The sequence below is a fragment of the Podarcis gaigeae genome (assembly GCF_964106915.1).
Source record: "Podarcis gaigeae genome assembly, chromosome: 6".
Taxonomy (NCBI): domain Eukaryota; kingdom Metazoa; phylum Chordata; class Lepidosauria; order Squamata; family Lacertidae; genus Podarcis; species Podarcis gaigeae.
This window is the reverse complement of record NC_139682.1, coordinates 44,550,103-44,575,680: the sequence shown is the minus strand read 5'-3', so window position 1 is coordinate 44,575,680 and position 25,578 is coordinate 44,550,103. Positions and strand designations below refer to the sequence as shown.

The following is a 25,578-nucleotide window of genomic DNA, read 5'->3' as shown; positions in this document are numbered from 1 at the left end:
TACCTTTTGTCTGTGTTTTGCTTGCTCCCGTTCCTCAGGTGCCGCTCCCTCCCGATAGTCGCTGTTGTTACTGTCACACCTGTACTACACACCGTCCCTCCTATCTGCCGCTGCAATCTGTTAGTCAAGGAGCTAAGGTCTTTACCATTCTTGCAGTCACATGTCTCTCGTTACAAACGTTTTCTGTTATCAAGCCAACTCACATTCAGTGATTCCCTCATTCTTTCCCCTTACTTTTGCTGCTCTGTCTATGTCCCCTTCTGTCTTGACCTTGCTAGGTTAATTCATTCAAGCTTTCCTATACATTACACAAGAGGCGTTTCAAGGACAAGCTTGTAACACTTCCCACCAGCATAAAATGTTTCTTCAGTGCAACTTTTGCCGTATTAAAATCAATTTAACATTCAAGGAGAAGAGTTCTCTTGTCTAAGAGAAGATATCAGATCATAAAAACCTAACCTTAGATAGCTGAATATAACACTTTAAACTCCAACTAAGCATTCTGTTTCTAGTGAATTTCAACAAACTGCTACCTTGAATTGAGAATTGATTTGGGCTTAAACAAAATTTAATTTGTTCTTTTTCCAAAATGAGCTGTATCTATTTCTTTAATCTGAAAAACTGGTCCAAGTCTTTATGGTAACATTTTAAGTGGTAAATACTTGTACATGTGCACATCCTCTGCTTTAAATACTTTTTAAAAAAATCTGACCTAGGCAGCTCCCTCCCAAAGCTGTCTTTGTACAGAGCTTTTAAAAATGTATCCAGGTTTGCCTTCACATTTTCAAAATGAGCAGCTTGGCTGATATGCTCTCTCCTTTTAATGTTTTCTAGCTCGAGCCATCTGAAGTGGACCAAGACTCCCAGTCCCATGCTAGTGTGTCCTGGGTTGTAGAGCCCAAGCAGGATTCCAAGAGGACCCTCAGCACTAAGTATGAGACTACTATCTTCTGAAAACAAATCCTGCATCCATCCAGTCTAACCGTGCCTTTGCAGTCTGATCTGTCTGCTGTTCTAAATCCCTCCTTCCTTCCATTGCTGACACTAGGTGTGGCACCATCAGAGGCAACAGCACTAGGATACCATAGACTAAACAGCATTTTGTATCTGATCTCTTCTGAACGCTGTGAATACTCCTAATGGAAACAAGTGTAACTCACTGAGAGAGCTACCTGTTTTAGATGTCTGTGAGGTGGGAGAAATGAAGCCTGTAGGAGTCAAATATGTGGATTTCAGAAAACACCCAGTGTTTCTTGACTTTCTCTTCATTTTGACACTGTGAATTTGTGGGGTGAAGTAACACTCCATAGGCCTTTTCTATTTATCATTCTAAACCTTGGACTGTTCTACAACTTTGGTCCCATATGTACATGCTGTCTCAATTTAGATTTATACCTCCATACTGAGTCATGGCCACAAAACTGTTTCCAACAAGTAGCACTCTTCTACTTATCGTCTCAGAAGACACTAACCACTGTGATACTGCTTGCAAACCTCTTGCTCACCAGATTTGCTAGCATGGATGCTGCTCACAATCTTTGCTGTCCTTGGATATCTGAATGCATGGTATAATATAAAGTTCTACTTGGCAGTACGTCTGCTCTAATTAAGCGCTTTTCCTTTTTCCTAGGAGTTAGGCTTGGTATATTTAAGAAAATACCAAAAAGGGATGTTTTCAGCTGTTCATTAAACACGATGCCTTTTTTTTTTAATCGTTTCCTGGAATTATCACTTTCTGTTCAGGTTAACCAATCTGCTTATAAATAATAATTTTGAATTGATTCCCCCCCAAAAAAAAACTCTTGTTAAAATTGAAACTTTCAAAGGCACATGTCACTAAATTGTACACAAAGACTGACAATCAAGGGTGTGCTTTTGCTGTAACAGAACACAGTTCCCCTTTAGAAGAAAAGGGGTCAAAATTTCATGCAAATAGCATCCCTTTAAAAATTGCTAAATGTAGCATTCCAGGCACACTGGCACTATCATAATATTTGGCATTTATTTGTCTTCAAGCAGGTGAGCTGTCTGTTGTATTTGCCTTATTACATTCTTCAAATGGCAAACTTTACGTAGCTCATTAAACAATGATTGCAAAGAAATGTTGGATTAGGACCAGCTTTTGATAATAAGAGATTATTTCTGATACTGTTAGATAAGTCACTATATTGGACAAAGATCTCAAACAATTTTTTATCTCTCTCTCTGTTCAGAGAATAGGGCCAGCAGTGAGACAGTTGTTGATGATAGGTGAGGTAGGGGCAGATATCTGCCCACTGTCCCTGGAATTATGTCTAGGAAATTATACTACGTTATAACTAGGTACAATTATAGCAGTTGAAGAATTTAGTCTCTTTAGACTACTGCACATTTGATTGTTAATAAATATATCTGTGCTTTGCTTTTATTCTCAAAAAGCAAACAATTATTTCCCTAATATGAATAGTTTTAATCTCTGCCAGTAAGAGTTGCAGGAGTTATTGGTGATTTTTCTCTCTCCTGAAAACCAGATAACATAGTACATGTGCCTTTTAATGGTAAACTATCCAAGAAGCATCAGAGCAGTTGGTTATGAACAGAGGGCATCCTCCATATGGCTATAAAACACACAAAGCTGTGGCCATTAACTTCTCCATCACTGTAACTGAAGGCTTCCCTCAGTAGTTTTACATGAATGAATAGCTCGTTCCCTATATTTCTTTCCATTAATATTGTCCCCATTCTGTTTGCCTTCTGCCAAGCTGAATAGCAGACATCCGCGTTCTTCCATGGAAATGTAGTAAAGGGGCAGAGCACTAAGAAGCAGAGAAACCGTGATGTATGAAGATCAACACCCGGCTCTGGGATATGTCCTTGGCTGCTCATTAAGGACTTCCAGAGTTGAGTGAAAAGAGATTCCAGCTACAAGCTGACAAAAAGCAGTATGTGTTTTTAGCAAGAGAATGAAACATCTGAGGTTAAGAGACTGATGCTCTGATTTAAAACAGTGGTGTACATGCAGCAATATTGTGAAATCCACAATTTCAGCATAACATGTTGTGTTGATGAAAGTGGAGAATCTTAACTGTTAAAAGAAAATGTGAATGTGCCTGTCTTACAGCATAGGCTGAGTGAATGCTAGAATATTAAGCATTATACACTTGAGGTTGCTAAGTAGTAGACAAAGATTCTTAAGTCACTTCAATATTAAACTTTGAAGGTACTGGCAACTGTGATGGTACTGTACACCCTTCACAGCTGCAGTGAAACAGGTGGGAAACAGGGCGTTTTTAATAAAAATTATCAATATTTAACCCTTCATGACCATTGCTGAACTGATGCCTGGTACAAGTGTGCTTTTACTGCAAAGAACTCTTATTATTGCAGTATTTCTTTTCTGGTTAAGTACAATTTTGTCACACATTTATGTATACATTGAATAACTGGACTGTAGCTCCATGCATCTCATTCCTGTACCATATTTTTGAAAATGTGGTTGTGCCCTGATGGTTTGGGATTTTTAAGTAGTTAATTCACTGATTAGCACTTTTTATACTAGTTCATAATTTAAGTATACTTAGTATATCAGTTTCACAATATGAAAAAGATGTGGAGAGATTTTGGGCATTATGCTGAAACAGTTGTTTCTTGTTCTACTCCACCCAAGAATGACTGTATACTTCACACAGAGTATCACAGTCTCGAACACTGGTTTTGGCTATGGCTGTGACATATACATCTTTCTATAGCCTATCTGAGGAAGTGCAAATAAGTCTGTGTTAGCTTGTGGTACCCTGCTATTTTGTTAATGGCTTGTTTCGACTTCTGTATCTTTAAAATGTAATTTAGTCTTATTCCAGATGAAAAGGTATCGAGAAAAAACCAAATCATCATCCCAAAGGCCTGGCTTTGGAAATAATTGGTGGATGAATTTTGGAAATATTAACATTCCTTTATATTCATATGTGAATGGTATGCTGGGGATGGTTATAAATACTGAGGTACTTATAACTGTTGTGAGAGAATGCACACTGAACTGTTTTGCTATAGAGAGGATAGCCTTAGAACATGGTGACAGAATGAGCGAAAGCTTCCAACTTGCTTCTTCCAGTGATCAGGTGCTTCCTTTCTCAGAGTTTACATGGACATAGCAATATCTATGATAGTATCTCCTGCTTAGGCATTCTTTATAAGAAGGTAATCAAAGCCATTCTGGTCTGGACTTTTCCTATGAATTTTAGTTATTCCTGGGCTCCGAGCAGTTTGAATACTAGTACAATATTTGAGACTCTTGCCTCTCTGTGGGGTTTTGCAGCACACTGAGAAAAGTGCCCTATATTCCTGGCACTTAATGTGTTTTGAGGTCTTCAATGAAAATGCTGTTGCTGTTCTAGCACCAACCTATGCTGAAGTGGCACCAGCAATGCTCTCCCCCCCCCCCCAGTGCTCCAAATGTTTCCCTTTTCAAAAAGATGTATGTCTTCTGTAGACTTCTTTTTATCTTTTGTGTCCAAAAGAAAACACTATAAATGTTAAGGTGGCTGAAGGAACTGCTCCTTAGCTCTTGAATGGGAAATCATGTTATTAAAATCAAACTCTTGCAATCTTTTTATTTTGTACATGCCATTGTTGGCTCATAGGATCTGGCCTTTTTGACTTTCTTAGCTTGAGATGAAAGTTTTATTTGATTTCTGAGGAACATAACAATTCTGCCCCCCCCCCCATAAAAGAAATTCTAGAGCAGTTTAAGAGTTGTGCTGTTCCTGCAGACCGGATATCTGAGGGTACCTCACTTTTTAAAATAACTTCTACACTTGTGAAACTAAAATGAGTTGGGTGATACCTCACTCCTACATTGTCTCCTTTTGCATGATCAGTATGAATGTCTAGCAGCAGGAATTTCTGCTATGCTTGCACCTGAAGAGGGCAGGTCGATTCTTGGTAACAGGCAGTTTGGTTTACAATGTAGACACTCCTTTGCTAATTGTGATGTATGGCAGTGGGACTGATTTGTAATAAAAATGTTATTTAATCTGTCTTTGTATTTTGATACTTGAACTATTTCCTTTTTATTTTCTGTATATAAAAATTGTTAAATCTGTCCAGTTTTTTGTGGTACCAAACATAACCAATCTGTGCAACAACATAGACTGACCTCACTACAACAAGGCGAGACTGTAAATATTCCTGGGCTTCCAGCAGTCGTTTTGTTGTTTGTTTTTCATAATTGTATGACTTAGAGCAGACTAAATTAATAAAATTAGACACAACATCTCTCTGTATGGGTTGATGTGGTATACTGGTCTGTATTGTTTATTAACAAGGCTTAATCCTGAATATGCTTGCATATCTAGTTTCACTGAAATTAATTACCTTCTACATTAATGGCTACAAGATCAGGTCCCTAGTTTTGCCCTTCCCATTTGATGGAAAATGCACCAGCTAGTCTAAAAACACAAGACAACATTCTGAGCTGTTTAAAGGTTTACTGCGGCAAACTTGGCATTGTCAGTTGGTATTTATGTAACTGTATCCCACAGCTTCAATAGTCCAGCTGTATGAGTGCTTTAGGTATCACAGCACAGAGCAGGACAGCTGCTCACTTGATTGCAGTGGATTTTGAGCCAAAGCACAGTCTGAACAATTGCCAGTTTTTTCTCCCCCTCTCCCTGCCTTTGCGTGTGCTGCTTGTTTTAGATTGTTAATGGGAATCTGTCCCTGCTTCAGATTTTCCCTCTGGAAGCAGCAATTTCTTCAGTATCCCTGAGTAGTAGGGACCAAACACCTGTCTGTTGTGATGAATCAAACTGCCAAACCTCTGGCCCACTTCCAGTAATTCTTCTTGAATAGGAGCAAGGCCTTGGGGTAGATTCTTAGCGTTCTGGCCACCAGGATACAAACAAAGCCTAAGAAAAGTTTGGATCCGTTGCTCTGTAGGAATTAAAACAGATTTAGAAAAAGACCTGATTCCTGTAACTTATTCATGTTAGGGCTCCCTAGTTAGCTGAAAAATCACAAGGCAGATAGGATAATAAAGGGTGAAGGGACAGGAATAGAACTTTTCATAGAAACAAGTGGGTGGTGTTGTACAAAATCATTATACAGATGATGTTGATATGCAATTAAAATATTCATTGTGACTGCAGTATTCATTTAATCACAATGGCATGTAAATGGCCTCTTGTATGCAATTTTACATGAGGTGTATCATTAATTCCACTATGTAATTGTGATTTGATTATTAATTATTAAATTTGTACACCACCCTTAATCAAACATCACAAGTCCATTCAACATGAAAATACAAAATGAGAACACAAAATACATAACAAGAATAAAAACCCCTCCCACAAACCCATTTAAAAGGCCATAGAATGTTCAGTCAGCCAAAGGCCTGGTTATAGAAATGCATTTTCAGCTGGTGCCTAAAGATAAGTAAGGACGATGCCAGGCAAGCCTCCCAAGGGAGGGTGTTCCACAAACGGAGTCACCACAGAAAAGGCCCATTCTTGTGTTGCCACCCTCCAGGCCTCTCGTGGAGGGGGCACTCAAAAAAGGGCCTCAGATTATCATTGCAGGGGTCAGGTTACGGAGAGGGGTCCTTGAGATATTGTGGTCCTGAGCCGTTTAAGATTTTACAGGTCAAAACCGGCACTTCAAATTGGACCTGGAAACCAATTGGCAGACAAGGCTGTCTTGCCCATAGGCGCTAGGGGTGCAGGGCACTCGGGCTCTCAGGGGCGCCAGGCCGAGAGTCCGGGGCCTGAGAGCTGAGTCTGGGGAAGAGTCCGTCCATCCGGAGTGCTGCAATGGGCTCTTCTGCTGCAGGCAGCACTGCGCCGCGAGTTCAGGGGCAACTGAGCCCGCGAGATGCTGGGGCAGCCGGCCAGCTCCGCCCCCCCTGCGCACCTGGGACTGGGCAACCTGGGGGGAGGCACCAGGCAGATCTTTGCACCCTGGCACCGCATATGCTTACGACAGCTCTGCAGACAGTGCTGTCGGGTCAGGATTAGAGTTAAACTGCTCAGACTGCCCTGCCTGGTGAACAACCTGATCACCGAATTCTACAACAGCTGAAGTTTCCAAACCATCTTCAGAGGCAGCCCAATATATAATGCTTTGCAGTAATCTAACCTAGAGGTTACCAGAGCAACAGACTACAAAAGAGGCTATCTGTGTTCAGATAGGGGAGCAGCTGGGCTACCAGCCAAAGTTGATGGAAGGTACTTCGCACCACCAAGGCCACCTGAGCCTCAAGCAACAGCAATGGATCCAGAAGAACCTCCAAGCTGTGTACCCACTCCTTCAGAGAGAGTGTAACCCCATCAAGCAGGCCACCAGTCTAGGGAACCAGCCAATAATAGTGCCTTAATCTTATCTGGATTGAGCATCAGTATATTGGCTCTCATCCAGTCCATTACTGAGACAACAGTCCAGCAAATCCACAGCGACACCTGCAGATGTAGAGAAGTAGACCTGTGTGTCATCAGCACATTACTGATAACATACTCTAAAACTACGGATGACCCCACACAGCAATTTCATGTAAATGTTAAACAGCATGAGGGATATAATCAAACCCTTAGGAACCCCACAGTGAAGGCTCCATGGGGCTGAAGACCACTTCACAAGCATTACCCTCTGGAAACAACTATCCAAGCAGGACCAGAAACACTGCAAAGCAGTGCCACCCACCCCTATCTCAGACTGCCATTTCAGAATAATACCAAGGTCAATAGTATCTCAAGGATAATCAACATTTCCCTGTCTTTCACTTAACAGAGATCATCATACAGGGTGACCAAAGCTGTTTCTGTGCCAAAACTGGACCTAAACCTCAATTGAAATGGATCTAGAAAATCACTTTCCTCTGAAAGTGCCTGGATCTGGTCTGCAACCACCCACTCAAAAACTCTGCTGAAGGAGGGGATACTGGACAGTAATTAGATTTTCCAAATCCGGGGAAGGTTTCTTGAGGAGTAGCGCTACTTCTTGAGGAGTAGCACTACAAGCAGACTGGGACCACCCCCTTTCACAAGGAGGCATTTATCACCTCCCAGATTAAGCCAACTGTCCTGCCTACTAGTTTTTATCAGCCAAGAGGGGCAAGGGTTCAGAGTGCAACTGGCCACCCTGACTGATCCAAGCACCTTGTGCACATCCTCGAGTCTTAAGTGAAGCATGCAACATAATAAGACTAGACGGTGCTCTGGAAAACTTTCATTTGCCACAGTTAAGGTCCCAGTGGATGCAAGCGATTTTATCCTCAAAATAATTTGCAAACAAGTCACAGCGAGCTACCAATGGTTCTTTCCCTCCTTTGGGGCAGACTGTAAAAAGCCCTGTACTACCTAGAATAACTGCTGGACGGCACAATGAGAATGCAGTGGAGGCATGTAGTATCATTATATGATACTAACGTATATATTGTCACAGGTGATTCCAGGGTAACCATGTATGAAATGCACTATAACAAAAAATTGCAGTTAAAATATGGTAATGCAATACACACTCTGCCTTTTCATACTCAAGTGTGATATTACATTAAAAATATGCAAAAACTCATGACTCACCAATTAGAATCCGTACTGCATTGTCCTTCTCTGCTAGACTCGTGAGTTGGCCTTTAAGTGAAGCAGCCTTGTCAGTGCTGAGAACAGGATACCCCAACTGCAGGAGAATGCTATTAACTTCCTCATGCATTTGATTGCTGATATCCATTAAAACATCTTCTAACCTAAGCCACACAGAGATGGGGCCAAGTTAATCTGACAGGTCTTTGAAATTGAACTTTATATATGCATAATAGCAGAGAAGTGGTCAACCTGTTGTAATCCTATAGAATTAAGTCTTAAAAAAATCTTGCCTGCAGTAGGCAACAACTAGCCTGCAATATTTATGAAGTAACCTTCTCTCCCCCCCTTGACACAGAAGCTATATGACCAGTTGTGCCCCTAGTTTGGCTTATACTGAACTCCTGTTCAGTCCTCTGCCTTTCTCTCTCTGCTATATTATCGTTACAACATACAATTTATTTATGCCTCAAGTGAAGTGGGCATGCTTTCTCCATGAATAAGAATAGGAGACAACCTTCATCAGAAGGACTGACACAGGTTCTCACTGCCTCTTCATAAATAGCATGAAGAGGCATTAGATTAACTCTGGATTTTCTAGGTGCCCACAATCAGCCTACATGAGGCTGGGCTTGGGTGAGTATCTCTCCTGCCTTCAACACCAATAATATAAAAATATTACCTTGTGTGAGGAAGTCCTTCCAGAAGGGCTTTTATTACCCGTTTTAGCCTATCGCCACATCCTGGTGAGCTGAACACTCTTCCACATGTACTGCTGCTCACTAGTAGGACTGCAGCAATAATGGCTAGCTGATTCACTTTCATCTGAAGGGCATCCAAGCGGGCTTTGTCCATCAACATAGTCTGCAAAGAAATAACAGTATAAACCAGTGGGTTACTATGCAGATTTCTTTAGCACTTGAGATGCATCTTATGCTACTGGAGTAAAAGGAAATATGCCCAAGGTAAGCTGGTACATTCCCTGCTACTGAAGGCTGTGGGTTGTCGTGTGAGCAACGAACAGACAGAAAATGGGTCATTGCATTTCTGTGTTTTGCTGCCTAACTTGTAGCCAACTAGTGTGCCACAATGTGGCCTTATAGTGTTATCTTAAGACCCGTTTCTGAAAATGAATTATTATTATTTCTGACTCATAAGGTGCCTTTTACCTCAGGATATTCTCTTCCAGGCTCCCAATGCAGCAAGTCCATGTATGCTTGGTTTAGCACAGCTGTGGGACTATGGACAGATAACACTTCTCTAGCAGCCGGAGAGGAGGGTGGAACAGACGATCCTTTGGTCTCAGAGGTGGATGAGGAGGGTAGCAGATCAGAGGTTGATATTTCAGCTGCTGCCTTGCGCAACCACTCAGTTGTACAAGTGAGGCCACCTAAAGTGTAACATTAGAGAAATGGAGATTTGGAGGAAAAAACAAGAAGTGTAGGCTGGTCCTTTCTCGTGTTTATTTGCACCTTACTGGCAACAAATAATCATTGCATTTAGCCTTTTTCTTAAATAAATAACATGGTGCAAAAAAAAAAAACACTAGTGAAAAGTTAAGAGTAAAACAGTTCTTAATGAGGGCACATTTATGGAAGCTACCAGGAAATTAAGACTGCAAAAAGGGAGGTGGTTAATCAAATATTGTCCCTTTTACTTATAGTAATCTTCAGGTATAACTTTGCGCTAGGTTTCATGAGTACATAACATTTGTTTTCATTAGGAGCACTCCAGGGGCTCACTTGCTTCTCCCTCCACCTTCTCTCACATAAATATTCTCCTCTCTCCAAAACTGAAGCGAGTGATGGGAGAGGTACTGTTACTATTACATTACCTACATTTTTACTAACAAAACTAGCACTAAAACAGTTTGCCAACCCACTTCTGACAATTCTGGTTTTTTATTATTTGTTTTATAATTTTTTATACTGCTAAATAAAAAGAGAGAATTTTATCAAAACAGTGTTCATGAAATCAAAATTAAAAACATAATGAAAATACCAATGCAACACCAGTCATAATTATCATTAAAATTGATGGGGGGTGCCCATCTCAGAAGAGGGGAAACCATAAAACGTACAATATCCTCTCCAACTCCATATCATAATTTGGGAAGCAGAGAATCTATGTGGTAACAGAAGTAGAGGAAAAGTTCTATCTTCCAGAAAAGTTTCAGGTATAAACTGGGATTTTAAAACTTAAACGTTTCCTCTTGTGCTTATGTGTACCTGTGTTTAAGAAGTGCTTTGGATGTGGTTGTGGCATGTGTTAACCCTCTGCTCTAGTCTGCAGCAGAGACTATTTTACAATCATATTTGATACACACCTGGTAGCTTCTTCAGGAGCTCCTGGAATTTTTTCCTTTCATACTCAACAGAATGCTCTTGGAGATGGGGTCGAAGACTTTGTATGGTAAAATTTACCATATCCATTTTCATTAGATTCAGAACTCTGAAGATCTCTCTACCATAGGCAACAGGAACAAAGTAAACATTTAACTACCTGTCAGGACTGCCGCTAGGTCCCAGCTCACAGAGGACCAACGCCCAGTGGATATTATATACAAAAGTCTTTATTGAAGTTTAGTTTCCATTTCCAAGCTCTGGGCGCGCAGGCCCACGTCTTAACGCTAGACCGGCTAAGTCCCCTCTGACTCACTGCTCCACCCACACCAGTTTAAGATTCTAGCCTGGCTCCACCTCTTGCGCTGCTCTTTCCTGCGTTGGGTCCTTCTGCCCTCTGGGGTTCCCTCCTTCCTGGACTCCTCTGACGCGGAGCCTCCTGAGTCTTGCCCCTCCCTCCGGCGGGCTTTAGGACCTGGCTCCCTTCCCGGGCTCCCCGCTGTGCCGCGCTCCTGTACATTTGAACTTGGCGCGCGCGCCCAGCCGGTGACTTTCCTTCTGACCGTTTCCCCGCTTCCTGATGTGGGTGTTGCCAAACCTGACTCCTCTCCTCCCTCTGGTGGTGAGGACACTGGTCCCGACTCCTGGGACTCCCCCTCCCCACTGCGCTCTGGTGGAGACGCTGGCCCTGATCTCCAGCTGCTGTTCAGAGACTCCCCGCTGGCCCCTCCCTCTTGAGGTTTCTCCCTTGGAATCTCCCTTGCTCTGGCCACCGGCGCTCCCTTCTGTGAGTCCTCCGATTCGCTAGAGAGGCTTGTGGAATAACTCTGGCCACTGTCACTGCCTGCGCCCCCCTCGTACTCCTCCTCCTCACTCTCCATTTGCTCCCCCTCCTGTGTCTCTCCTTCTGAACCCCTGACATCCATCCCCCCCTCGAAGCCCCCCCTTCCCCCCTCCCCCTCTTCCGGTGCGGGTTCCGGGTGCTCCATTGTTGTAGGGGTGAGTCCAGGATACAGCTCGTCCCCTGAGGCTTGCAACCATCGAGATAAGTCCGGGAAGTCCCCCATGGGCTCGTCGACGACGACCTCCTCCGCTTCCATCTCCTGCGCGGTGTGCTCGAAATCTGCGCTCGACCCCAAATCACCCAAGAGCCCTCCTCCCCCTGTTGTTTGATGGGGGTCCACCTCCCAGGGCCCCTTCGGCATGTCTCTGCGCCAGCCCACCTCGGGTTGGTCCTCCCACCAATAAGATCCCCCCGTGCCAAAACCTGAAAGTGATCCCTCCGGAGAGCTGCCTCCCGGAGCCGAGTCCTCAGCTGACGAGAAACCCCGGAAAGTGCTGGCCGAGAGTGTGGGTGTGAACAAACAATCCTCGAAAAAGCCCGCCGGCATAGGCTTGTGCGGGAAAAGTGTGTGGAATTCTTCCTTGAGCAACTGCTCTTCCACTGCGTAATCCGGCACCCACCTGTTGGCGCTGGCCGGGGTGTCCTCCGTGGCGAGAAGATATTCAATCCCGTCCTCCCCCCACCTTGAGTCTAAAATCTCAGTGGCTTCATTAAGTGGCTCCCCTTTCGGCGACCCCCCTTTTTTGGGCGCTTCTCTGAGCGGGTCTGGCGCCTTCCCCGGTGCTTGAAACCTGTGGGGCTCTCTGTAGGGCGTGAGCACTGATCTATGAAAGACCGGGTGCATTCTGGAACCCTCCGGGAGTGTCAACCGGAAGGCCACTGGGTTGATCTGCGCCTCTACTTGGTAAGGCCCTAGCTGCTTGTGCCCTAGTTTCTTCTTGGCTAACGATCTGGCTGGAACTGCTTGTGCTGCCAACCAGACCCAGTCTCCCACCTGGATGTCCTCCCCAACCCTCCTGTGTCGATCTGCCTGCACTTTGTAAGCCTGTTTTGCCAACTCTAACTGCCTCCTGAGCTGCTCGTGGATCTCCTGCAACTCCGCTGCCACTTCCTCTGCTCCCTGTGGCTCCCCCTCCCGCACTGTGTCCAGACCCGGGAAGGTTCTGGGATGCCTCCCGTAGTTGGCAAAAAATGGGGTCACCCCCGTGGACCCGTGCTTCGTGTTGTTGTAGGCAAACTCGGCCAACGGTAGATAGTCCACCCAGGTCGATGGCTGCTGGTTCGCGTAGCATCTCAGGTACTGCTGCATGATGGCGTTGACCCTTTCCGCCTGCCCGTTAGTTTGCGGGTGTCTCGCCGACGCCAGGCTGACCTTGACGTTCAGGAATCCCATCAGCTTTTGCCAGAAGTTGGAGATGAACTGGCGCCCCCGGTCGGACAAAATAGACCGTGGTAGGCCGTGCACCTTGAACACGTGGTCTATGAACATCTTAGCGGTCTGCTCGGCCGTGGCCACCTTCGCGCACGGAATGAAGTGGGCCATCTTGGTGAACAGGTCCACTACCACGAGCACTGCCGTCTTGCCCCTTGAGCTGGGTAGATCTGTGACAAAGTCCAGGGCTACCCTCTCCCACGGTACGAACGGTGTCTGTAGCGGTTCCAACAGGCCCGCCGGCGGCTGGTGCACAGGCTTAGCCCTTTGGCAGGTGTCGCACCTATTGACATAGTCCGCGACATCCCCCCGCATCTTAGGCCACCAAAAGTCTCTGGCTACTAAGTCCACCGTCTTCTCCTTGCCGAAGTGCCCCGCGCTGGGCGCGTCGTGCAGCTGTTGCAGGACCTTCGCGCGGAGGCTGTCTCCTGGTACGTAGAGGACTCCCTTGCGTAGGAGCAGGCCGTCTCGCACTTGGAATTCGTCGCCCCTCGCCTTGCCACTGCACACCTCCTCCATCTTGGCTCGGGCGAACGAGTCTGTTCGCAGCGCGCGGCGCACCGCGTCCAGGTCCACCGTGGCTGACGCGCATGCCCACGCCTGTGGTGTGAAAATGTGCTTGGCCGCCGCCGGTGCCTCTGCCTCCAGATACTGCGGTTTTCTGGACAGCGCGTCCGCCAAGACGTTGCTGTTTCCTGGGATGTACTCAATTCTGAAGTCGAAATCTGCAAAGAACTCCGCCCAGCGGATGTGTCGCTGGTTCAGGAACCTCGCCGTGCGCCAGTACTCCAAGTTCTTATGGTCTGTGCGGACCTGCACCGTGTGCTTGGCTCCGACGAGGAAGTGCCGCCACGCCTTGAAGGCTGCATGTATGGCCAGCAACTCCCTGTCCCAAATGGTGTAGTTCTGCTCCGCTTTGCTGAGTTTTCTGGAGTAGAAAGCGCACGGCCTCCAGTCCCCCTGGTGGTCTTGCTGCAACAGAACGGCTCCCACGGCCCTGTCTGAGGCGTCCGTCTCCACTCTCATGGGCCTGCTGGGATTTACGTGCAGTAGGTTCTCTTCGGAAGCGAAGAGCTGCTTGAGCTTCTGAAAGGACTGCTCTGCCTGCTCCGTCCAGATGAACCTCTTCTTCTTGGAACTGAGGGTGTCGGTGATGGCCGCTGTCTGCATGGCGAAACCCTTGATGAACTTGCGATAAAAGTTGGCAAAACCGACAAACCTCTGTACTTCCTTCCTATTGCGTGGGCTCTTCCAATCCAGTACTGCACGTACCTTGGCACCGTCCATAGCCAGTCCCTTGTCGGACAGTTTGTAGCCCAAGAAATCCACCTCCGTCTTGTCGAACTGGCACTTCTCCAGCTTGGCGTACAGCCTGTGCTCCCGCAGCCTCTGCAGAACTTCCCTAACATCTCTCTCGTGAGCCTCCGGCGATTCCGAGAAGATTAGGATGTCATCCAGGAAGCAGACGCACTTCTTGTAGAGGAGACCCGCCAAGACATGATGCATGAAGGCTTGAAAGCAGTGGGAACCATTTTTTAATCCAAAAGGCATAACTCTGTATTCATAAGTGCCCAGCGGCGTAAACATGGTTGTTTTCCACTCGTCGCCTTCCCGTACGCGAATGAGATTGTACGCTCCGCGCAGATCCAACTTGGTAAAGATGCGACCCTTCCTCACCGTCGCCAGCAGGTCATCGATCTTGGGCATAGGGAATGCTGAGGGCTTGGTCTTGAGGTTCAAGAAGCGGAAATCAACGACCAGCCTCTTTTGGGGCGTGTCCCGCTTCTTTACAAAGAACACGGGACTGCCTCCTGCCGCCTTGGACTCCCGGATGAATCCCCGCTTCAGGTTGTGATCTATGAACTCCCTGAGCTCTTGCAATTCATCCTCAGACATGGAGTACAGTTTCCCCGTCGGGAGCGTCGCCCCGGGCAGGAGGTCGATCTTGCAGTCGTAGGGTCTGTGGGGTGGCAGCTTATCCGCCTCTTTCTCGCAGAAGACCTCCAAAAACTCCTTGTATTTGTTAGGCACCGCTTGCAACATGCCCAAGTTCAGCTGTGGTCCATCCTCGTGCCCCTCATCTTCCAAGTCCGCCAGGATGCAGTGTTCTGCGCAGTAAGAGGAGCCGAAGGTCAGTTGCCGCTGGTACCAAGCTAATGCCGGGCTGTGCCTATCCAGCCAACTCATTCCCAACACTATGGGCGTGTCTGACAGGCGGGTGACGTTGAAGCTGATGACCTCACGGTGGTTTCCAATGCGCATCACCATTGGCGGCGTCTGCTGTAGCACTTGCCCTCCCAGTAGCTCCCTGCCGTCCACTGTGACGACTTTCAGAGGTACCGCCGCTGGCAGAAGGGCTATGCCATGTTGCTGGAGGAACTGCATGTCTATAAAATCTGCATTGCTCCCCGAGTCTACGGTGATGGGAATTTCCACCAGTAGCCCATTGGGGAGCTGAAGGGATGCGGTGAGCTGCACTACTGGTTTGGGTGGGAGGGGGTCGGTGGGCTGTAAGATCCCTGGGGATTGCTTCACTGACTTGTCTGGCTGGTCCCCAGAGATGCCATCTCCAGCCAGACAGTGGAGTTTTCCTGCTGCGACTCCCTCTGCTGAATTGCGTCTGTTACTGTCGCTGCGGCTGCAGTATGCTTGTGAAACCGCTGGGGACACTCTTTTGCCATATGCTGAGCACTGTCGCAGATGTAGCACTTCCTGGTTCCTCTAGGAGGCTTCATCTTGACTGCTCCCGGAGTTAGGGCTCCGACTGTGGAGTGAGCCTTAGCACCACCTATCTCCATCGGCTCCTCTCCCCCTCCCAGCGGAGGCATGGATCGAGCGCGCGCCGCCTCCTTGGGGAAGGGAGGCAGTCCTTTCGCTGGCGTGCGTCCCAAATGCCCTTCCTCCCTGCCCCAAGGGCGTCCTTCCAACCGAACCCCAATGGAGAGTGCCCGTTCCACCACTTCCTTGGTGGTTTGGGGTCTTCCCCCCCTTGCGATCTCATCTTTCACAGCTCCGCTCAACCCCTCCCAGAACAGGTCTCTGACGGCAGGCGATTCTTTCTCCCAGGCTAGTACATTCACCAATCCGAAAAAACGTGCATGATATTGCCTCACAGTGGCTTTACCTTGTCTTAGTCCGTGAATCTCCCTCCTAGCGATATCCACATCAATCTCAGATAAAAAACACGCATCCATCACTTTAATGAAGGCAGCCGCATTTTGGAGGGCTGGATCCTTGTCTCTCCATAGATTGCGCAGCCACGATTTTGCCTCCCCCCGCAAATGCGAAATAATAAATCCCACTTTCTCTCCCTCATTTTTAAAGTCTTTGTCAAGCAGCTGCAATGTATAAATCACATCTGCTCTGAAGTTAGGATACTCCTGCAGGTCCCCATTGAAGTGAGATACCAGGCTCCCTCCTCTGTTTCCCAGCCCAATCCCTTCTGGTCTGGTGGCTGGTAGCTTCTGTGTACTTAGCACTTCTAACCTGGTTCGCAGATCCTGGCAGGCAGCAGCTGCTTCCTGTTCTTTCTTTCTGGAAGCCGCAATTTCTGCAGTCAACTGCGTCACTGCGTTTTGCAAACTCGCTATCCTCTCTTCGGTAGTCATTTCCCTGTTTTTCGTGAGCTCGCGAAGCACCAATCTTCACCCCTCGCTGCTTTCCCGCACTCCACGAGGTTGCAAAATTGGTGAAAATGGAGAGGGGACTTACTGTCAGGACTGCCGCTAGGTCCCAGCTCACAGAGGACCAACGCCCAGTGGATATTATATACAAAAGTCTTTATTGAAGTTTAGTTTCCATTTCCAAGCTCTGGGCGCGCAGGCCCACGTCTTAACGCTAGACCGGCTAAGTCCCCTCTGACTCACTGCTCCACCCACACCAGTTTAAGATTCTAGCCTGGCTCCACCTCTTGCGCTGCTCTTTCCTGCGTTGGGTCCTTCTGCCCTCTGGGGTTCCCTCCTTCCTGGACTCCTCTGACGCGGAGCCTCCTGAGTCTTGCCCCTCCCTCCGGCGGGCTTTAGGACCTGGCTCCCTTCCCGGGCTCCCCGCTGTGCCGCGCTCCTGTACATTTGAACTTGGCGCGCGCGCCCAGCCGGTGACTTTCCTTCTGACCGTTTCCCCGCTTCCTGATGTGGGTGTTGCCAAACCTGACTCCTCTCCTCCCTCTGGTGGTGAGGACACTGGTCCCGACTCCTGGGACTCCCCCTCCCCACTGCGCTCTGGTGGAGACGCTGGCCCTGATCTCCAGCTGCTGTTCAGAGACTCCCCGCTGGCCCCTCCCTCTTGAGGTTTCTCCCTTGGAATCTCCCTTGCTCTGGCCACCGGCGCTCCCTTCTGTGAGTCCTCCGATTCGCTAGAGAGGCTTGTGGAATAACTCTGGCCACTGTCACTGCCTGCGCCCCCCTCGTACTCCTCCTCCTCACTCTCCATTTGCTCCCCCTCCTGTGTCTCTCCTTCTGAACCCCTGACACTACCCAATCTAGGAAATCGTACTAAAGAGCAAAAACCAAACCTGTTACCACTGATGAATGAGCTTCTTTAGACTACTATGGTGATCACAGAACTAGTGTAGCATAAACAGAAGCACAACTCAGGAAGAGGAAGATGCTGTTCCCAGGTATACCAAAGCAAAATTTGATTAGACATTTTTTTAAAAAATTACTCAATAGCTAAGGAGACATAGTGCTATGCCACAGAGCAATTACATGTTAAAAGCTTGTCTTAGAATGTAGATTTAGTTCTACCTTGCAGTAAAGGATTGAAAGGCATGACCTTTTGCTCTTTGTCATCTGTGATTCTCTGTCTTTTTGGTTATAATGCTAGTTTTTGTGCGATGTGCACTAGCAGCAGCAAGCATGACAATGAGGAGACTGTAGGCTTTCACTTTCTCTGTTAAATTAACCAGAGTTTCTTTATATCCACACTGGGGGAAAGGAGTGGGGGTTTTGGTTGGGGCAAACTATAGTTTGTTCAAACAAGTCAGGATCAGGTTGGTTTATGACTCTGGCTTGTTAACAAACTAACCAAATTTCTTCCATGGACAAGACAAGAAACATGGTTACAGTTGTGCCAAAGGAAGAGAGGGAAGTAAGGAACATGGGAGTTTCTGGCTCGCTGCTGCTTGTGTATACTACAATAAGCAGTGCTTTATGGGTTACATCCTAACCTACTGTATGACATGTTTTAGTGATGAAGACAATGGTCTGAATATCAATATTTATTTACCCCTGGAATTGTTAAGGAAAGCCAAATGATGAATTTAGTTTAAAATTATTTATTTCCATCACACACACAGCTATGAAATGATAGGTGATTTATAAAACTGATTTATAAAATCAAATCCCAAGGAGATCGAATAACAGATGTTGTACTCCCAAGGGTAGCAAAATGATGCATCTTCCTTTAGGATAAATTCAGTAAAGGATATATTACTTTTAGAAAATTACCTTTGTCCAAGCCAATGGTGCCCACCTGAGCAAATGAACTGGGTCTGCCATGACTCGTAGTCTCTGTATCTCCTCATCTCTAACAGGTGCACAGAGCATTGCCATTGTACCTAAGATGTAAGCGGTGAGGTTGGGGATATCTAAAGCACCATGCTCAGCCTCCTGTTTTATCAGCTCCATGTCCAGAGTTTCTTCAATCTGACTTTGCAGACGATGTTGTCGGGGCAGGAGCAAGGACAGTAGGGTCTACATAGGAATAAAGTGTTGCCATTTTTAATAACCTTATTGATTTTCATTTGCTACGTTCAAAACCCTATAAGACTATAACCGAATACAGCCATACCTCTTGTTACGTTTGCTTCAGGTTGCGTGTTTTCAGGTTGCGTCCTGCGGCGACCCAGAAGTACCGGAAAGGGTTACTTCCAGGTTTCGCTGCTTGAGCATGCACAGACGCGCAAAATGACATCACGTGCATGCGCAGAAGTGGCAAATCGCGACCCGCGCACACGCGGGTTGTGTTCTGCTCATGTTGCAAATGGGGCTCCGGAACGGATCCCGTTCACAACCAGAGGTACCACTGTAAAGTAAAAAACAGAACAAGTCCATATAGAATGATTTTATAAACAAAACTAATGTTATACAAATAAGTATACCAAGTTTTCTCATGTCATATGTATATCACAAAAATAGCATAATAAATGTGCAAAAGTATCTACAACATATGTTTCGTTATTAGTGGTCAATGTATGAGTTCTTGGTTTATGAATTGGTTTAAACAATTAGGAAGAAGAAGAAGGGAGGAAGTGGGAGAGTGGGGAGTGGTGGGTGGGGTGGGGTGGGGTGGGGCTGGGTGGTTATGCTTCTATTATCCTACTTAGCGTGTGCGAGGGGTTGTGTCAGCGTTACTTGTATGGGTTCTTTTACTATTCACATGCTGTATTTCCTTGGTGGTGAGAGAGGTTGGGTGTGGCTTAGGGTGTGGTTGGTTGTCTTTGGTTGGCTGTAGTGAGAATTGTTTTTGTGTGTGAGTGGGGTGTGTGTATTTTTGAATCAAGTTAGCCAGATTGATTTGTATGCTGTCAGGGGATTCGTGTTGTTGTCTTCTTGGGCTGTGTGTGTGATAAAGGGCAACCAAACCAGGGTGAAGGTGTCTTCTATTTGTCCCCGTGTCAGTTTTAGTTTATTGGTTAGTTTTTCTAATAAGGTCGTTTCCCATACTATTTGATACCATTGGTCCATGCTTACTCCTGATAGGTCTCTCTAGTGTCTGGCTATGATGTTTCTCGCTGCTGAAAGTAGGTGGGTTATTAACTAGAACAAGTCCCTATATAAAACAAAACCCGTTCTGGATACAACAACACATTCAGCTCAGACAAACTTATACTGAATGCATAAATAAATCTTATAACTTCTCAAACGGAAAGGTGGAAGCATACATAGTAAAAAATCAAAAGAATTTTAAACCTTGCAATTGTCCAATAAAATAGAATACAGTTTGGAAACCAAGCCCATTGTCCTGTCCCTTGCAACAAGAAAAATGTTTTTCTACAAGCAAATGTTCAAACTGATTGCAAACCTGAAGTTTGAGAACATACACAATTGGGAACAGTTACACAACTATAGCAGCTACATAGCTTAATCGCTAATCACAGCTTGAAGTGTGCATGGGAAGGAATAGTGAGTGGTTTCACAATTTTTCAGACTACCTTGCTTTTGCACATGGCTAACCAGAGACAATAATTATGAATGGTTGGCTGTACATTTGCTATGTGTGCAAGTGTGAATAACACGGCAGAAAAATATGGAGGGCGGGGGGGGGGGGAACCTAACCCATGTTTGTCAGCCTGATTGCACATAACTGTGTGACAAATATTAGCAAGTGGGATGTCTGGAAAAATATTTGCCTACTATAGGCAAATGACAGTCAATAAATCTTAAAGTCTTAAATTCTCAAGCAATATTAGGGCTGCTATATGTCCCGGACATTACCAGGATTTCAAAAGTGGAATTGACATCCGGGGGTGGGACGGTCTTCCTTTAAAAAGCTCAATACCTTTCATAGTGTCTTGGTTTTTACTTTTTGAAATATGGCAACCCTAAGCAACATTAGTTACTGGTTTTGGAAATCTCACTTTTTCTTCTTTACATATGACCACATATATTGTTAATGTAACAATTTATTTATGACAAAGGTCAAGCTGTGTATGCTATAAATAACGAAGTCTCAAACATACACAAACATCTCACCTCTTTGATTTCTTGTAGCAGCTTGATAGCATGGGAATAGTCTGGTGGCGTTTTGGAGAGCTGTTCTCTCAGAATGTCCCAAAAAGCTTTATGCAATGTCTCTTTCACTCTGCTTTCCAAACTGTGAGTCAAAAACAGTTGCTATTAACATATTTCCACTTACATTTGATATGAATGATCCATAGTGAAGCCTTGGATATTTGCTTTTTGAATCAGGGACCCCTGACAGTTAAAGTTCAGTCACAGACGACTCTGGGGTTGCGGCACTCATCTCGCTTTACTGGCCGAGGGAGCCGGTGTACAGCTTCCGGGTCATGGGGCCAGCATGACTAAGCTGCTTCTGGCGAACCAGAGCAGTGCACAGAAATGCCGTTTACTTTCCCACCGGAGCGGTACCTATTTATCTAGTTGCACTTCGTGCTTTCGAACTGCTAGGTTGGCAGGAGCAGGGACTGAGCAATGGGAGCTCACCCTGTCACGGGGATTTGAACCGCCGACCTTCTGATCGGCAAGCCCTAGGCTCAGTGGTTTAACTCACTCTCAATTGAGCAGTTAAATAGGACATCTTGAAAGGAGATCACTTTGGGCAAGACATGTAAGAAAATGTGTCTGTACAAACACAATACACCATTTTTAAAAAAGCTTGTGAAAAATCAATAAATAAGTTTTTTTAATTAAAAAGGATTACACAATCTTTCTTAATTTTTCAAATCCACATCCTTTTACCAACAATATCCTTCTAGATTTAACAGGAAACTAAAATAAAACCAGGAAAATAACCAGGAAAATAAAACCTACCTGTTTGGTAAGAAATTCACCTCTTGCAATCTGAAGTCATGGTTTACTACAATTTCATGTGCTATGGTCATTTTTGAGACTTCATTGGCTGTTTCCATGAGTTCTGACACAGAAAGAATTTGGGGAGGACTGGCTGCATAAAAATAAAACAGAACAGCACTTTGTTTACCCATCAAAGGGGGAAAGATTATATATATAGGAAAGGAAAATGCAACTATTTATTTTAGAGTAGACCAATGTAAAAAGACATACACTATTTGTAACCCACCAAGGCAACAGTGGCGTAGCGTGGGTTGTCAGCACCCGGGGCAAGGCAAGTAATTTGCGCCCCCTAACCCGTGGATTTGCGTCCCCTAACCCTAACCCCCAGATGTTGCGCCTGGTGCGGCTGGCCCCCCCTGCACCCCCCACGCTACGCCACTGCAAGGCAATATCAACCATGTATTTTTTATTCATACTGTTTTTGCAGTCCTAGGCAAATTATAAAAACAGGGTTGTCTATATACTACTTGGTAGCTCATAAGTTGTGAAGGCCTGAATTAAATCACCCAATTTACTATGAATGTTCTTAAAAACAGAAAAGGGGGGGGGTCCCCAGCTTCACTTGCAAAATCATGAAACTTGCAAAAAGGAATGTGCCATTCCCAACTGGATGTCATAAATACATTTGCTTGACAGTTGCTGCCACTTAAGAATACTTGTCTGGATGTACCAATAGTATGGGACAGCACCAAGGCTTAGTAGTGGAATAAAGCTTAGCATAAAGAAGATTCCACATTCAATTCCTAGTGCCTTCATTGAAAAAGAAATTCATGTAGCATGACTGCGAAACGCCCCAGTCAGAGAACTCTGAAGCCAGTCAGAGCAGCAAGTACTGAGCTAGATGAAACAATGAGTCAGCTCATTATAATGCAACTTGTTCAAATGTCAAATCCCCAATATATTAAATTTGTATTCCAACCTTAATTTGAACATCACAGGGTGCTTTACTATACAAAAACACAAAAAGTACATAACATGGTAACAAACAAAAACAATACCCCCTCTCAGTCTGGATAGAAAAATTATATAAAGCAACTCCCTCTCTCCAACTCTCAAGTCTGTTCTGATGCTGCCCTGGGTACCCAGGTGGCCACAGCTGGGTGAGACCAACTCTACCCTGCTCACCCACCCAAGTCTCAGTAATACAGACCAGATGAGCCTCCTCATCCACAATCAGATCATGGATGAGAGAGATCTTATTCAGAGCCAACCTGGCATGCAGCAGCAGCAGTCCCAAAGGCTGGCTGATAAGGCAAGTGCAATTCCCCAATTATATTATCTCACTTGATAATAATGTGAAAAATAATGACAATAACTTTGGATCTTCTAATACATATTAAGCTTTGTTGTTTTGCAATTTAAATTCAAATTATTTTTCAGCGTATTATTTTTTGAATGTGTGAAAAATAAACAAGACACTGCTTCACATTTGCCCCAAACTCTTTGTTAATACCCTTTTGTATATAGGCATCCCTCCACTTATGCGTGTTCTACTTGCGTGTGACATGTATACACACAGCACTGGGAAATAATTAAATAATTCAATTCATACCTGGAAATGGCAGGAGAGAGCTGGAAAGTCCTTGTGTCTCACAAGGAGACCCTCCCCAGAGCTCAAAAAGGATGTTATTGAGGGCAGAGGAAGCCCCAAAGAGCCTGGAAGTGCAGCAGGGATGTGCAGGCTAGAGCAGCAGTAGCCACTTTCCTACACGTCCTCCAGCCTCCTGCTGGTCCCAGAGCTTCAGTTCTAGTTGTGGGTATTTTTTGATATGGTATTTTTGGTATGGATGAAGAGTAGTGGAGAGCATTTAAAGGGTGTTTAGAGAGTGCTCCCCACTTTATGTGATTTCACTCATGTGCTTGGGGCCCCAGAATGTAACCACCATGTAAGTGGGGAGTTGCCTGTAATTTATCTTGAGTTGGCAATTTTGCTCTAAATATAAATGACACATATTTTTTTCTAGCAATCATAATTGGACATACAAGGTGGGGTGTCAGGTGGGCAGAGGCTAGGCATGTCTCCGCCATGGCTGTCTTCATGGTCCCTTACTCTTCTAGGATTACAGTCTATGTTCTGAGAGTCACTGCTGTCACTTGAGGTGGTTTTAGAATTAGGCATCTTGTTCCTAGTAGAAAACATAGCAGTAACAAAATGTTGAGGTGAACTATCAGATCAACTTCTAAATGCTGTGAGATATCAGTTTTAATGCACCCAGGTTTGGCAAATGGCTATTGAAAATGTACTCCTTCCTATAACAAGTGGCCACCATTAACTCAATATATCTTGGCAGTTAATTTTATTATTTGTACCACAAATATGTAGCAGTCTACTTTTTAGCCTGTCCCTATGCTCCACTCCTTCACGTGTACCATTTAAGTTGCTTTGAGATGCTTTTGTAAAGCAACTGATAAGCTTCATAAATAAAGCATTTAGCATGTCTGCCTGGAAAACTGAGTTTTGTTCACCAGTGGAATCTAGACACATGCAAAAAATGTTGTGAAAATGCTTTTTAAAAAATGTTTCAAAAATATATTGCATTTGCCATATCTCACCTTCACCATCTAATGTCACATTTGTATAATGCACTTTACAACACACTTAAAATGTTTTATTTGCAGCTGTATAGTTGAGTCCACCATTACTTGCCTACTTGCCACTCCCTTTAGTTTTTATTTTATTTTATAAAGCTGTACATACACATGTATGGGAGGGGGATGTAAACAGTGGGATCAAAGGCCATGAAATGCAAGGAGTGTCATACTTTGCTTCCCTACAACCTGTTTAATTCCTTCTGATTTGATTGCACAAAGTTCATGGAATACCATATATGACTTTTGTTTGTTTACCAAGCATTCATTCGGATTTGTATGTAGAGATGTTACATTGTTAAGAAATATCCCACTTTCACACACATTTTCCTGATAGTTTCCTTAGCTCAAAAAATTCCAATGCGGGGAGGAGGTTTGTTGTGGTATGCAATTGTATCCCACCTACAAAATAGCAATTGTCTAGAAGTAGCCATAATAGACCGACCCTTGCAGTTTGTCTCATTTTGATTTTTTTAAGGCATCTATGAGCACTTCCAAACTGCTATTTTAGAGTGGGATTCAGTCATACAGGAAACTTCCAAATGACCTGTTATGTGTTCTTCTTGCTTTGTTTGAGGAGATTAGTTGAGATCAGCTATTCAATAAACGAAAGTGAACCCTTAACCCTAACTAGCCCTTCTTGTGCCCCAAAACTTTTATATTCGCAGTAGTTACAAGGAGAGGTTATTTTTAGCTGTCCCTATTTCATCTGTAAGCCGCCTTGAGCCCCTGTCAAGGGAGAAAGGCGGCGCATAAAAACTAAAATTAATAATAATAATAATTCGCTGGCCCATATAAATTTTCATAAGCAGGAATTGGGAGGGAAGCCGCAGTGCGGGCGGCGAGCGCCTCCCTACGTCGCCGCCCGGCGTCTGCGTGCCGAGTGAGGGGACAAGCAAGCGCGCAGAAGCGTCATGGGCGAAGGGCGAGCGGCCAAGGGCTGGGCGCTCCCTCACCTTCCCCGGGGAGGTGATGGGGAAAGACGAGGCAGGGCAGGTGACCGGGCGGCGGTGGCAAAGGGAGAGAGAGCAGCACGGCCGGTGTTCTCTGGCCGCCTCCAAACAGCCGCCGCCGCAGCTTCTAAGGAGCCCGTTGGTGTTACCGCCCCTTTCTCCTCCTCCGGCAGATTCAAACTGGATGGAACCAAACACCTGCCGGCAGCGGGGTGGGGTGGAGCAAGGTGTCGCGCACCACAAAACCAAGAGAGGGCGCAAATGAGGAAAAACCCGACGTCTTCCTGTAAAGCAAAAGTGTATTGTCTCATTTGCAGGATGAAACTGAAACT

At 45.4% G+C, this 25,578-nt stretch overlaps 2 protein-coding genes across 20 annotated transcripts in view; one reads left to right on the top strand and one right to left on the bottom strand.

Annotated features, from left to right (window-relative positions):
- ANKS1A (ankyrin repeat and sterile alpha motif domain containing 1A) overlaps positions 1-5,251 on the top strand; it is a 116,678-nt gene extending 111,427 nt beyond the window's left edge. For 8 of the 19 annotated variants that reach the window (XM_083744922.1, XM_083744917.1, XM_083744915.1 and 5 more), the window contains 3 exons: positions 39-137; positions 835-932; positions 1,049-5,251. In XM_083744922.1, coding sequence (XP_083601048.1) covers positions 39-137; positions 835-932; positions 1,049-1,088 — 237 coding nt within the window. In that variant the 3' untranslated portion in view covers positions 1,089-5,251. Of the gene's footprint in view, positions 1-38; positions 138-834 lie in introns of all 19 variants that reach the window. The other 11 variants (XM_083744910.1, XM_083744911.1, XM_083744907.1 and 8 more) reach the window with 5 other exon arrangements.
- An 8-nt stretch (positions 5,252-5,259) lies between these two features.
- TCP11 (t-complex 11) lies at positions 5,260-25,572 on the bottom strand. The gene is made up of 10 exons (XM_083744988.1): positions 25,250-25,572; positions 23,688-23,830; positions 21,663-21,795; positions 20,865-20,985; positions 18,643-18,863; positions 10,879-11,015; positions 9,722-9,942; positions 9,235-9,416; positions 8,553-8,716; positions 5,260-5,910 (listed from the first exon to the last, which is right to left on the bottom strand). Exons 1-10 carry the CDS (start codon positions 25,555-25,557, stop codon positions 5,681-5,683), a joined length of 1,860 nt encoding a protein of 619 aa, XP_083601114.1. The 5' UTR covers positions 25,558-25,572; the 3' UTR covers positions 5,260-5,680.
- Positions 25,573-25,578: the final 6 nt, after the last annotated feature.

Coding starts and splice junctions, on each gene's coding strand:
- TCP11 (XM_083744988.1), bottom strand. CDS start 25,557: ATGAGACAATACACTTTTGCTTTACAGGAAGACGTCGGGTTTTTCCTC. Junction 21,796..23,687: donor CCCACCTGACACCCCACCTT/GTATGTCCAATT, acceptor ATTTTTATGCAG/CCAGTCCTCCCCAAATTCTT. Junction 11,016..18,642: donor GACCCAGTTCATTTGCTCAG/GTGGGCACCATT, acceptor TGCCTATGGTAG/AGAGATCTTCAGAGTTCTGA.